Source organism: Morchella importuna (genome assembly GCF_003444635.1).
Source record: "Morchella importuna strain M04M26 chromosome Unknown Morimp01GS015, whole genome shotgun sequence".
Classification (NCBI taxonomy): Eukaryota; Fungi; Ascomycota; class Pezizomycetes; order Pezizales; family Morchellaceae; genus Morchella; species Morchella importuna.
In genome coordinates this window covers 767,452-781,979 of record NW_025763412.1, presented here as the reverse complement: position 1 = coordinate 781,979, position 14,528 = coordinate 767,452, and the positions used below count along the sequence as shown (strand labels likewise).

General features: G+C 51.9%; 3 protein-coding genes across 3 annotated transcripts; 2 read left to right on the top strand and 1 right to left on the bottom strand.

The window, feature by feature from the left end:
• Nucleotides 1–907: 907 nt before the first annotated feature.
• LAJ45_05644 (uncharacterized protein) lies at nt 908–5,000 on the top strand (the record flags this gene model as incomplete). The annotated part of the gene is made up of 7 exons (XM_046115214.1): nt 908–3,252; nt 3,357–3,456; nt 3,538–3,866; nt 3,939–4,161; nt 4,235–4,425; nt 4,494–4,701; nt 4,767–5,000. The coding sequence occupies 7 exons, from the start codon at nt 908–910 to the stop codon at nt 4,998–5,000; spliced, it is 3,630 nt and encodes a 1,209-aa protein (XP_045971736.1).
• A 3,127-nt stretch (nt 5,001–8,127) lies between these two features.
• LAJ45_05642 (uncharacterized protein) lies at nt 8,128–9,853 on the top strand (the record flags this gene model as incomplete). The annotated part of the gene is made up of 2 exons (XM_046115212.1): nt 8,128–8,410; nt 8,463–9,853. The coding sequence occupies 2 exons, from the start codon at nt 8,128–8,130 to the stop codon at nt 9,851–9,853; spliced, it is 1,674 nt and encodes a 557-aa protein (XP_045971734.1).
• LAJ45_05643 (uncharacterized protein) lies at nt 8,675–9,222 on the bottom strand (the record flags this gene model as incomplete). The annotated part of the gene is made up of 2 exons (XM_046115213.1): nt 8,675–8,901; nt 8,961–9,222. 2 exons carry the CDS (start codon nt 9,220–9,222, stop codon nt 8,675–8,677), a joined length of 489 nt encoding a protein of 162 aa, XP_045971735.1.
• Nucleotides 9,854–14,528: the final 4,675 nt, after the last annotated feature.

The following is a 14,528-nucleotide window of genomic DNA, read 5'->3' as shown; positions in this document are numbered from 1 at the left end:
CCACCCACATAGATTCATCTTGGTCCACCGAGTCTTTGTGTAGACCGTCATCGCAAGAGGAGTAGCAGCGGTTGTCTAGCGAATTTGCTAGGCAGTGGCTCGAGTCGTTGACAGCTCACCCGCACCTTTTTTGCCTTTCCCTTTCCCTTTTCCCTTTTCCCTTTCCACTCTCCTTCCTTCCTCTCCTTCCCTGTGCTTACTGCAGAGAGTTGGTAGAAGAATACTACATAGGAAAGAGAAGGAAAAAACCAACGAACGAGCGAGAGACTGTGCTTGGCCCAGCCCTCTTCTCTCTTTCTCTCTTTCTCTCTTTCTCTTTTTTCTCAGTCTATTCCCCCCGGCCTTCTTCTTTACACATAGACCGTACACTGCCTGTCACCCAGCCCTGTGTCTCCGCGCCAAACCTAACCCCCTCTACCTGGACACCACACTTCTTCAACCTGCTCACTCGATCATCTCTTTCCTTACCGGCACACGCCTCAACCACCACAACACTTAAAAATTCACGACGCGATCACTTCTGCCCTATCCTCTCCCGCCACCGTCATCCTTTTTCAATCCCCCCACTCCCCAACTCCCCCCACCACCCACATCCCCCGTTACCACCCCCAACCCTCAACCCACACCCACATATCTATCACTACCTATTAGAAACCTGGCTTCCCCTTTTTAATTGGGTTATTTTTTTATATTCATTTCAATCGTCATCTTTCTACTTTGTTCACATTTTTTTGAACTTCCTTTAGATTGCACACGGTTTTACTTTCTTGAGTTCGCTCGCATTAGCAACTCTTACTCTTTCGCGTGAAGTAGCAATCATCGTTTTGCTGTTTCATTTTTTTCATTTTGGGTTTCCCGTATCCGTTGCCGCTTGAAAGTTAACCCAAATTTCCGGGCTTATTACGCCATGCCTCCAAAAGAGTCCAAGGATGGGCGACCATCACGTTCGTCGCGACCATCGACCCGTCGCTCGACTCCTGTCAACACACCATCATCCTCCAAACCCTCCGCTCCACATACACAACCCGCCTCGGCTCCACACAAAGCGACATCCGCTTCGGCTTCGGCTTCGGGCAGCGTAAAACACGGCTCCGAGTCAGATTGGTCAGAGCCCCCGTTGGCCACTCCTAAGGCATCTTATAAGGAGTACGACGATAAGGCTTTGATGAACACTTCTACAACACACATGCTCCCGCTTGGGGAGCTACCTACACCGAAAATGCTCGAGGCAACAAAACGTCCTTATCCTGGCGGGGGAAAGAAGAAGGGGAAGCAGCCACCACAGGGAAATGGGGCATCAGGTTGGACACAGGGAGGAACTGGAGGAAATGGGGCGCCTGTAAGCAAAATAGCAAATGGCGGCCCAATAATCTCGAGTGGGATTAGAGCTGGAGTTTCCGGGGTAGGAGGAGGAGGAATTATTACTACAGGTGTGCCCCCCGGAGGAGTTGCTCAAGCAGGTGGAGGAGGAGGGGGAGGAGGAGGAGGTGCTCCAGCTGGAGTTGCCCAAGGAGGAGTGATTCCTGGAGGAGTAGTTCCTGTGGGAGTAGCCCCTGCGGGAGTTCCTACGGGAGTTCCTGCGGGGGTTCCTGCGGGAGTTCCTGGTGGAGTAGTTCCTACGGGAATTCCTGGAGGAGGAGTTCCTGTGGGAGTTCCTGGAGGAGTTGTTCATGGGGTTGTTCATGGAGTCCCTGGAGGAGTCCCCGAATCAGTTCCTGGAGGAATGATTCCTGGCGTTGCTCCTATAGTTGCTCCTGGCGCCTCTCTTGGTGTTACTTCTAGTTTTTCTCCTGGAGGCGCTGCTCCCGGAGGCGCCGCTCTTGGAGGCGCTGTTCCTGTCGGCGCTGCCACTGTGGGCGCTATTCATGGGGGAAACATTGCTGGGGGAGTTCCCGCTGGAGGGGTTTCTATCGGGGGAGGGGCTGCCGGAGGAGCTGCTTCTGGGACGGTTGTTGCTGCTGGAGGACATGGTGGCGGCGGCGTACCACCACCACTACCAGTCACACCCATGGCTGGATCCTCACGTTCTGCGCAGACGCAGACAGTTTCTACACAAACTGTTAAAGTGAAGCCTCCTGTGATAACGACACCGGCGCCCGTATCGGCACCATCACCTGGAGGAATGACGATAGGCTCTTCCGGTTCGCCGCCGGCTAATCCCTCAACTCCCTCGGGCTCAAATGGTTCCCGACCGGGTGCTGTCAACGGAGCCTGGCTGAATGGAAATGCCCCAAACAGCAAAACACCACAAGGCCGACAGCGGCTGTCTATGGTAGTTGATGCTGCGATCGAGCGCAGTGCTCAGGTTGGGAATGTTGATCTAGGACGCGCTATTAAAAAGCTCTACGATGAATCACTATCCAACTCCCTACTCGCAGATCTATTGGACGCGGTGCTTGCCCAGAAGGCTACATCGGAACAGATTCATCAGTTTCAGACATACGTACGGAATGCTCGGGATCCTAACGCAACGTCCGCAGAGCCTACATCCGCAGCAAATGGTACACAGCCTCCAGACGGAGCCCCCCCTCCAACCCCCATGGATATATCGCAGTCACAACCAGAATCGCAACCGCAACAGCAACAGCAACAGCAACAGCAACCGCAACCGCAACCGCAGCTGCAACAACAACAACAACTGCAGCCGCAACAGGAGCAGACTCAGGCCCAGAATACTGCAGCGACAAACGGCATCGTTTCTACGGGTGGCAACAGTATTGTGAAGAAGGAGAAGATGAGCAGGAAGGAGCGGAAGAAGAATGGGATCAAGAAGCACCAACACGGGGAGCAACCTGATGAGGACACGGATTCAGATTTAAGTTCAATTTGCTCAGAAACTGACGAAGATCAACAAAAGGGCGGCAAAGTTGCTGTTGCTGTTGATTCGACACCTCACCATCGTAGTCGAGTTCCTTCTCCAGTCAATAATTTTACACCAATTCAAGGCAATGACTCGGAGCATCAGGCAAAAAGAATAAAGCTTCCAACTTTCGACCAAATCAAACAAGACAGCAGCATTCGTGATCCTCCGCCCGCTGGGATTGCTTGCCGTCCAGCAAAGGGGAACGGGAACCCAAGGAAAAGGAATCGAAGCCCTAGTATCTCGACACCACCACCACAGACGTATGCCTCTTCTTCTGTCACCCCATCATCTTCAGTTGCGGCTCCTACTTCAGCGCCAATCCCAGCTCCAGCCCCCCTTCCAACCCAACCTCCAAAGAAAAAAAACAAGACAAATAAAATTAAAATTTCGTGAGTGTTCATTTAAAATTTGACTTTGTCAAATTAGAGTTCTACAACGTGAAATTTTTTTCGAGGATATAACAGCTGACCAGTGTGAGAATATTGCAAATTAGTCCGGTCAAGAAAACTGTTACGGAACCGTTTGTGGTGACCGCTGGGATTGGTGATTTGAGTGATCACAGACGTGTTCGGTACGGGTCAGAGGAGGTTTCCGTGCGTTTCCCCCGCTTTCTTTAGCGAAAAACATCACTTCTGAGATGGGCATGAAATTTCCCAATGCTAACACCCCATCAGGAGAACGAAGATGTGTGCGCTGTATGTAACGGACCTGGCCGATTTCTTTGCTGCGAACGCTGCCCCCGCTCTTTCCATTTCACGTGCTTGAATCCTCCTCTAGAAGAGATCCCGGAAGGAATGTGGTTTTGCAACAAATGCACATCTCAACACAATCCTCCAGTAAAGCCACCCAGGGGCCTTTTTTCCGAACTGATCGACGGTATCAATCGAAGAAATCCGACCTCTTTTAGATTGCCACCGGATATCCGTGGCTATTTTGTTGGGGTAGAGACAGGAGCCTTGGGTGAATACGTTGATGTCCGGGATAATAAAACGCAGAAGTTTAGGTATGTATTGAATTCTTATCAAACGAGCTTCAGTGATTATATGCTGATACAATGCCGATATGGCATATGTAGTAAGAGTGGCTTTGTAGAAGAATACGATACTCTGAAACTTAAGGATAAGGCTGGAAATGCCATCCTTTGTCACCATTGTGGGAAGTCTGCTGTTAATGGGCAGCGGATCATTTCTTGCGATTTTTGTCCACTTAGCTGGCATCTGGATTGTATCGGACCAATGCCAATGCCCAATCCTCCCCCAACCCAAAAGAAGTGGATGTGCCCAGCGCACGCAGACGGAGTAAGTTGAAAATCTTTAGACAAACCTGCTCTTTAACGTTTTATTCGATCTCCTAACCGTTTATTACTCGTAGCTACAACCTCGCCGGCCGAAAAAGGCGCCTATCGTCGATACCTCCCTTAGGCGAGGATTTAAGAACAACGGGGTTATTGAGATTGAAAACGAGGAAGAGGTGATGTTTGAGGATGTCATGGTCAGCGGAATTGTCTACAGGTTGCCGGAAAGAGGTATTAAGCTGGACTTTATCGAAAAAGTCAAGACAGAGTAAGTGTCTCATCTCTACAGGTAGACTTATGGTACTTTTGGACTGACCCCCCTCCCCCCCTCCAAAGAAGACCGCCTATCAAGGAAACGCGCAAGCTCAAGAAGAGTAAAGCAACAAACGCCACCCATCTATCTACTTCGCCTCTACTGCCTCTTGAGGACCGCCCACTTATCGACCAACAGCTTGTCCAGCATTTGTTAGAGTTTTCGGGGAATTCCGCTGTCTTATCCACCTTTAATGGGGGAGGTATTAACACCTTAATAGAAGCTTTAATCGTAAGTACAATGGATAGTTGGTTGTTTTAGTTGTTCCACGTTGACATGCTTTTCTTCATACACAGAGCGAGGCCACTCCATCTGTCAAGGCTCTTTTTGGCGAGCCTCATCCCTTGAAAAACCATACACTGTCGCCAGCCACCGCGTCACTTGACACAAATGCCAATAGCAACACCACGCTCTCCCCAGAGAGGGAGAGATCGCAACTTTTAGCGCTGCAGGAGATAATCACAAAGCGGTTACAAGCGTTACAGGCCTCTTCACTGCTTCCTTTACCACCCCCTCCGAAGTCCAGATAAGGATCTTAGCTACTGTATCAACATCGCGTTGTTCCTTTTGGTCTTTCGCTATTTATCTCTCGGGTGCAGAGTATGGGCTGGTGGAAACCATTTTCTGCATAGTACAATCGGCTAGAACCCCAAGAGGGGGTGCGAGCGGAACGGAAGGCCTAAGGCTGGAATCGGGCGAAACGGAGTGGGGCAATTGTCAGCATAGTCACGTGGTGTGATAGTCTCGGGATTTCCTTTTTTCTTTTCTTTTTTCGTACCAGCCAAGCAAAAAAAAAATAATGGTGTAAGAGAATTTGATTGGGTGTTTTTTTTATTTTCCAGCTTGTCTGAACTCAAAGGGTTTCTTCTTCTTTTCTTTATTGTTCTTCTTTCTCATTTACAAGTTTATAGTTACCACCAAATTTCTTCTCTCTCCCTCTCTCTCTTCACTAAGACCCTACAGCTCTGACCTGTCTTCTATTCTCTTATTCCTTTTCTCTTCCCTTTCCCTTCTTCGTTCATATGATAAGGGAGGGAAGGGGAGGGGTCGCGGTAGTGGTGGGGAGGGAGAGGGATATTGCCGTTTTTTTCTTTTTTCTTTTCATAGTGCTTGCTACCTTTGTTTTTCATGTTTGAGTGAGATGACATCGTTTTTCTTTTTCTCTTTCTGTTTTTTTTTGCTATGTGTTTGGTGTTTCGAAATCGTTTTTTCTTTTCATTCTGTTTCTCCAAGGGTTTAGATGGGGAGAGTCGGGTGGGGCGGGCATGCGGGTTGGGAATTGATAGTAAGAAGAGCCATCAGAATCAGATAGGACCCGGGGGGGGGGGGGGGAGGGGGATTATTACTTACTTTCCATCCTTTTTTCCCCCTCCCCTTGTTATGAAACAATGCGGGATCGATTTTCAGAAACCACTGAAATTGCCTTTTTTTTTGTTCCGCCCATGTTTTAAGATTTGGTAGAAGGCGGGGGGGAGGGTGGGCGGGCAGGTTAGGGGTTGGGTTGTAGAGTGGTGAGCTGGCGGGTGGGTTTAATTAGGGAGGGGAGGAGGGAGCGGGAGAGGCGGTGATTTATGGCATGGTGGCATTGTTTTTGTTTTTTTGATGCTTTTCCTTCTTCTTTACCTTTACCTTCCCATCAATCCGTGTAGAATACCTCCCCCCACCCCCTTTTAGTCTACGTACGGCCGGTATGATAAGATCTGCTTTTCTGCCTTTTTTTTGTTTTTGATGAAAAATGTTTGTTTTTCCCCTTTTCTATATCAATCCTGTTACCAGTTGCTCGTTTGGTTTTTTTTGGTTTTTTTGCATGTCTCTTCTTCGTCCCCCCCCCCCCCCTCTGTCGCGGGGGGATCATGGTTGTGTTGTTCTTTTCTGATTGTTTTTTCTCTTTCAGTATTTCGTTTGTGAATGTGGAGTTCTGTTCTGTTCTTTCTGCATGAGAGGGTGAGGCGAGGCGAGGAGAGCTGTGAGTAAGTACATGTTAGTTACGTCCGTAGTAAACAGAGGATGAGGACGGGGCTCGAGAGGGAGAAGGAGAGGGAGAGGGAGAGGTGGAAGAGCTACATGTACATTAAGATATATATCAACATCAACACCAGCACCAACCGCGCCCATCTAGAGTAGATCTCTTCTCTGTGGACAGACCGAAGCCCCCCCGGGCTCCGCCAGCCACCAATCACCGTGTCGTGTGCGGCTCTGCACCCGCGATGCGATTCGATGCGGGGTGGGGTGGTGGGTGAGTGATAGGCCATGACGCAACCTGGCCTTTGTTAGTAATCATCGGCATCAGCGGTGGTCCATGACGTTGTCTAAAGGCTGTTTGAAAAAGCATGTTTCAAGAGGCTACGTGGTTGGTTAGTTGGACTCGGTTAAGGATATGCGTTACTCTTTTCGTTTCGGTGGCCTATAAAGTTGAGAGCTGCGACATCGACTTGGGAAAACCGTCATTCACCATTATCATTATCTCGTCTGCCTCTGTTTGGAGAAATGGACTTTAGTCTGAAAACCTCTAGCACAGGGTGGTAAGGGGTTGGGATGGGTTGGGATGGGTTGAGTCGGGTTGGGAGAGACGTGCGGGGGTAATTCTCCTTCCAAGGCCGGCCGGGCCGATCCTTTCCCATGCCCATGCCCATGCCCATGCCCATGCCCACCACAGACAGGCACATGTGACGGACGGCCCGCAGGCCAGTCAGCAAGGTTTAGGTATACAGATGGGATGCGGCACCGTCCCGAGATCAAAGCCACATGCGAACAGACGAGTTTGCAGTCCAGGATGGGTGGTATGCAAAACACCTTCACCTCATAAAATATCAAACGGCACCCACCGGCCGCAAGTCCTCCAACACGGGAAGGGGAAAAAAAAAAAAAAAGTGGCATATCGATCATTGACCCCCCCCCCCACATATGGTTGTTGGGTACAAGGGTTGTGTTTTTTTTTTTTTTTTGCTTTTTGTGTTTGCATGCGTTTTGACGCTTGGTTGGTGCTGGTGCATATGTTGTTGGGAGGGGTGGTGGTAGAATGGTAGGGTGGTAGGGTGGTGGGGTGGTAGGTAGGGTGGTAGAGGAGTGACTTGAAGAGAGGTACAGCAACAGTGATATCTTGAAAGCGTGGAAGATGGTGATAAAGAGACCTTTACCCCCCCCCCCCCCTCCCTCTTGCCCCTCTTCTCTGATATTATACCCCCCCACCCCCATTTCCTGATATTTCCCCCCCCTCAGACACCCACCCACCCATCCCATCTCGCCACATCAAACTGTCAAACCCTCCCTCGCTCGCTTCCTTCCGCAGATCCCAACCCCGGCTGGCTGCAGACACTAACTAAGCGAAGCGAACAATCCTGACTCAGCTTCCCTCCTTCCCTTCCCTCGAAGCCACAACAACGCGTCACGTCACAATTGCCGTATTGGGGGGTTATTGCCATTTCTGTAACACTCACAGACCGAGTCCTCTCTTTCACGCTCACCATCCACACATCCCATCACACATCACACACCTCCACATCACTCTCTCACTCACACCTCCACACCTCCACGCCTCCACACCCAACCACCACCACCACCACCACCACCACCACAATCATCATCGCTATCATCAATCTCGTGATATTGAAACATCTACTCACACATACACGCACACTGCTGCCTTAGCAAACAAAAATGCCCCGCCCAATCCGCACCGTCAAGCCCCCCTCCGCACCAGCCGCGACCAGCAAGAAGACCACAACCACAGCCACAAAGAAGCCCACAAAGGCTACAACAACCACAACCACAGCTGCTACTACAAACACGAAATCGCGCACGACCCGCTCAGGCACCAAAGACTCGCCCTCGACGCTGCCCACGCCCACCTCCGACGAACCCGTCAAGAAGACCCGCACGACGCGTCGCAGGCCCTCGCCCTCCCCCTCCCCTGCCCCCGCCCCACCACCCCGCACCACGCGTCGCAAACCCACCACCACCACCGCGGACCCAGAGCCCTCCCTCCCGTCCAGAGAGTCCACACCCGCGCGCAGCACAGCATCAGCAGAAATCCAAGTCCCTGCCTCCAGCAATGCGGAGAACCACACACCCACGCCCTCCACCCCCACCCCCACCGCAACACCAACACACTTCCACTCCTCGCCCCACCCATGCCCACCACCACCACCACCACCGCTGCCACAACAAAGCGCCTAATGGTGCTCGAGTTCGGCTCCGACGCCGGCTACTCCCCGCCGCCCCCCTCGCGCCCCACGTCCGCGCAGCGCCCACGCCTGCGCGAGCTGCAGCCACTCTCCTCGGCTCCGATCGGCCCGCTCTGGCCAGGAGGGGCGAGAATCGCGACCCCCGCGCTTCGCCAACGCCTAAGCGTGGCCGCAAGAGCGGGTTTGCACCCGTGGAGCTCGAGGAGGGCGATGAGCAGCAGGGCGGCGGTGGGAGAGCAGAGGCATTCTATATCCCCGGCGCGGACGACGAGGAGGCGTTTACAATCTACTCGGACCCGAAGTCACCCGTGCGCCTGCCCGCCAACACTACCAGCGCTAACGCAGTGTTCGACGACACCATGCGCCCGCCGGAGTCGTCCCCGCCGCCGCAGGCGGCGCAGGGGCGGATGCGGAAGCGCCGCTCGTCGGGCGCTGTGGTGGATAGTGATGAGGATGCGGCTGCAGAGGCAGAGGCGGAAGACGATGCGGAGGCTGCAACAGACCGGAAGGGGAAGCGGAGGAAGGCGGCGGCTGAGAAGGTAAAGGCCGCAGCAGCAGCAAAGAACATGACGACGGCGGACCTGCGCGGGCTGCTGCCGAGACGGAAGAAAGTGGTGAGGGCGGCGGAGAGGGACGAGTTTGATGTTGTTAGCACGGAGGAGGATGTGGCGGTGGGGGAGGAGGAGGATGATGAGACGGATGAGCTGTCGCGGCCGACGAGGGCGGCTGTGGCGGCGGGGAAGAAGAAGAAGGCGCCGAAGGCGGGGGGGAAGAAGGCGGCGGCGGCTGCTGCTGCCGCGGGGGGTGGGAATGCGAAGACGAAGACCAAGGGGAAGGCGCAGAAGACGACGGGCGCGGCGGCGGCGGCGGCGGGGACGCTGTCGGGGAGGGTGGCGAAGACGTATGCGCGCAAGTCTGTCTCGTCGGAGAAGGAGAACGACTCGCCGAACAGGAGCAGGAATGCGGCGGTTGCGGTTGCGGCGGCGATGGCGGCGGCGGAGAGTAGTGGGGATGAGACGGTTGTTCCGGGAGTAGTGATGGGGGAGGCGGGGAGGAGGGGGAGGGCGGCGAGGATGAGGGAGGTGGTGGAGAAGTTTAGGGAGGTGGATAGGTGGGAGATGGAGTTTGAGGATGTGTCGCAGGGGAGTTTGGAGGTGAGTGAGGGGAGTAGGGGGGGAGATAGTGGTGGTAGGGGGTAATTGGTTTTTGCGGTTTTTGTGGTGGACTTGGGTTTTTCTGTCTTTTGTCGTGAGGTTTTTTGTCCTTTTTCTGTTTGCTTGTAGGGGTTATGGAGTCCCGTAGCTTTTTTTCTCTCCCTTTTCTCTCTCTTCTTTTTCGTCTTTTTTTTTCGACTTCTGCTTTACTCTTCTTCTTCTACGTTTTACTCTGCTACTTTTCTCTTCTCTTGTTCTTATTTAACCTTGGTTGGACTGGGTTTTGTTTGGCGGGTGGGGAACTCTGTTTTTTTTGTTTGCGTACATTGGGGGAAGGGGGTGTGTGGGAGATTGTATCATTGTTATTATTATTGTTACTATTGCTATTAGTACTGTTTTTTGAAACTTTGCGCATGTGCATGCTGTTGACGTTGATTGTGGAGAATTACATACAGTCAATCAGCTACTTACTGGCACGGATTGAATACATGTAGTGAGTATAGTAATGGCTGGTAGAATTTATTGTTGGCACTTATGTAAAGGAGTTTTTTTTGCAGTAAGCACGTACGGACAAAGCAAGAAGCCCCACTCTTTTTGCAGTGCAATCTCCTTATAAGGGTTCGGGTTGAAAGGGTATTCGCCTTATAAGGGTAAGTAGGTGTTAGTTAGGTGGTCCTCATTGGGCCTCGCAGGTACTCCTCCTATAACGAAGGGTAATCGCTCTATAAGGGGCACCAAGTTCCGGTCCCGACGTACCCTTCCTTATAAGGAGACCGCACCGCAGTCCCGACCCTGCGCAACAACCCCGCCAGACTGACTGTGTATGTGAATCGCGGGCACGAACGAAGAGTCTTGAAATCCAAGGGCTGGGGTTTCCGCACAGTGCCAACCAGGGTTAAGTATCAACTTCCCACGCAATACCAGCAAGGGCGAGCGGTCTAACGGTTTAGACCCCGGCGTCGGGTGAGACACTGTGTGTTTGCTCAGGACCGCGAGGCCCTGGGTTCGAACCTTAAAGGAGTGGGGGTAGTAGCGGGCCGCCGTTGCAGTACCTTTTGTTCTTTTTTTTTTTTTTTTTGCTCTGTATGTATGTGTGAGTGAGTGAGTGAGTGAGAGCCCGTGGGGGTTTTTTGCGCCATAGTTTCTACTGTATGCGATCATTTGTACCTAGAATCAAATTGAACATGATTTCTTTTTTTTTTTTTTAAAAAAAAAAAAAAGTGAGAACCTGTGGCTCAGCGTAAAGGTTGGACACGAGGGGATACGGCCGGGGGGAGACGAGAGTGGATGGAGGGGGTTTGGAAAACGGCGGATAGGGAATGTCGGTTGTTGTTGTAGTAGGTGGGTAGGTAGATAGGTATCGTTGGTCTGGGTTGGTGGTGGTTAAGCACAGAGAGATTTTGTACCTGTGCCTATATATCTCGGAGTTATAGGAACTCCACGTTCGAACCTCGGCGACTGCTTAGTGCCCCGCCGAGCCGCACATGGGGCAGCCCAGGGGCATGAAAGAGGGACTACATATAGTTTGCTTGGCTTGAGGTGTGGTGATTTGTTGTGGACTGTGACTGTGACTGTGGGCTGGAGGCTCTCTCACCAGGCTCGGTTTGCGGCCGTGGAGGTGTCCTAGTCCCGCACATAGATCTGTCATGTATATAAGTACCAACTACCCATCCATCCGTCCATCCGTCCAGCCTGTATCACCCGTACGCAACTCAAGAACTACAGACAGATCCCCTCCGCCCCCCCGCCCCCCCCACCCCCCAAACACACACACACACACGCACCTTTTGGGCTTTGAATTTCGTGTAGCCGGTCACGTGGGTTAACTATATTGGCGGGCATACATATAGTCGGCGTGCTGTATACTAGCTTAGCTTATGGTAGGAAAGGCCCTAGCTAGCTGGCCACAACCCAGAGTATACGTAGATAGCAATGGGGAAGTTGAGGAAGTAGCCCTCAATACCCCCCTCCGCAGCCAACCCCCCCCCCCCCCCCCAGCACCACCACCCAGCGAACGGGTCCGAGACGCTACGCGCCGCTTTATAGGTGGCCGAGTGATATTCTATGAATCAACCGTTTCTGGGGGGGCGGTGTTTGTGGGTTGGCGTGATTGGTTTGGTGGGTTGGGTTGAGTTGGGTTGCACGTTGGGTGATGGTGGGTGGTGGGTGGTGGGTGGTAGGTGGTTGTGGGAATACCAAGAAGGGTTTTAGGTGAATCGAAGAGATTGTTCATATTTTTATTTTAGAATACAAGTAGCAAACTGAGGGGAAATCCCCCACGTGAAATGGGTTATGAGCCTATATAACATACAGGTTCAACGGTCTAAATAGTACCATCTTCTTTGTACAAGTATTCATCAGGAGGTTTGTACTATCGATAATAACCCCCCCCCCCCCCCCCCCAAAAAAAAAAAAAGGCCTCCTGTGCGGAAGGGACCTAGAATCTAATCTTTGAACGAATTTTAGACCATGATCAGAAATTGCTCAATTCCTACGTATACAAGGGATACAAATCATATGTAGTTTTTTTTCTTTCCATCCCCGGGTTCGGGAATTCAAACCCAACTACAAAGACTAGAATAAAAAACTATCTACAGGAAGCCCTAGCTGCCCATCATGAATCATGCACCCCAACCATAGCTTCACCGGCCCCGATATATCTCACATGCCTGATCGCTGTTAGTTATTGGACCTGGAGTAAAAGAGTCGAACCCAATAAAAAAAAAAATCCGGCAAGTACTACTATATATGTAAATACAAGTAGTACAGAGGGAAACCGACAGCCCGGAGGCTTCGTTGCTGCGAGAAGTGCGCACATCTTTACCACGGGAAGGGGTTAACCCATAGAGTGTAGAAACCGTTCTGGCTTCGAGCCACCCTCATCTCATGCGGTATTACCATTGAAGCTAGCTTAAAAACAAGAGCCGACTCGTCCACACACCACACAGCTAAAAGCACCAACGAAATCACTGTCAGCATAGGGGTGGTTGAATGGTCTAGCGGTATAGGGGTCTTGCCTTATACAAAAAGCTACGATCGTTCGACCCCCCCTCCGGACGTAGAGTAGGAGATGTAGCAGCACTAGGCTGTGAACTCTTTTTGCTGGTATGACAAAATATTTTTTTTCTTCCCCTCCCATCCCAAAACAATATGTGGAACGGGGATCTGGTGAAGGAGCCAAGATGTGAGGAGAGCGGAGGGGGCGTGCTGCCGCTGAGGGACGTACAGTACCGGGTGGCTATGGCGACTAGAGGCCAGAGAGGCAGTACTATGGAAGTTTATAAAGAGGTATATGGGCCGGCCGGGAAGAACTTGATTGCAAATTTATAGCAAGTATGACCCTACCAAGACGAGAATAGCTTTTTTTTTTTTTTTTTGGCCGAGTGCCCTTCCCTTCCTGTTTGGCCACTTTATTTTGACCTTGGGGAATGGAAGAAATGATTCGGAATATTCCTGCTGATCAGAAACAGGTCCTGCCGGTAAGTCATACAAGACTTTCACAGTTGCACAATGGGGCACATATCCAGCCATACGTAAGTTTTGTGTAAGCAGCTGAGGTGCTACACGCTCGAGCGCTCTCTTACAATCATTTGTATACCACGCACGTGATGTGGTGATAGTTGAGTGTGGGTATGGTGGCCTTAGGCCTCCATATCATGAGTTGTAAACATAAACGCTAATGCCACAACCACGCGTCTAGCGCTTAGCTGGGGTTTGCCAACTACACCCAAACAACCCAACTCAATCTAATCTTACCCAGTCCCAGACCCAGACATAGACGGCCTAGACTTCTATAGAACCGACCACCCGCAAACCCGCGAACCTCACACACGTCCTCCATCAACCGTAACAAGGAAGCCCCAAGAACACCACAGCCGGCCCTTCCCCCACCCCCACACGCGCAGTAACAGCTCGCAAGCGACAAATCACAGCCCATCACTCGGCCCCACCGAGCACCATACTCTGACTTCCCCGCCCTAAGCGGCCGGTTTCACCGCGTACCGGCTATGAGGCCTTTCCCCGCATGTAAAACCAGCAGTTAGGAGCTAGGCGTCGGGGATGTTCTGCTACGCCTAGCTACGTGGTGGTGGACTCGCTGCATAGGGTAGCTAGCTAGGGAGTGAGAGTACCATCGACAATCAACCCCCACACGACAACCACGAGACAGCTCTATAGAAGACAAGCTGCCCCCCTGCGTGATCCGGCCGGGCCGTGCGGGTCTGGGGTGCGTCCATGGCCATGCTTCACGTATGTGTGTGTGTGACGGTTTCATGTATATGGCTGGCCTTGGCCCGACACTTTCCTCCTAGCTCAGGCAGCCGGGCTCATTCATTCGATGCTAGCTTTGACACCATGGTGGCCGGTGGTGAGCCGTAAAAGACACAACATATCCTCACGGGAGAACCAAGCCTGTTTTATACATGCCTGCTTTGCAGAGGCAAAACCGAGTGACATCCCATGACGCAGCCCTTAAAGATTTGGGGGGGGTTCCGGCGACCTACATACATACATGTACATAACTTACAAGAACCGGCCGGCTATATTCAATACCGGATAGATACGGGCTAGATGTAAGGCTTCTACATCTACACACCATGTTGCAATTGTTTACCACATACGCCTTGTTTGGGGAGCGGGTTGCAATTGGTAGCCGCGGTGCTGAAACGGCCACTTCCACCAACTAACTACACGTAACCAACCAGCCAACCAACCAACCGAC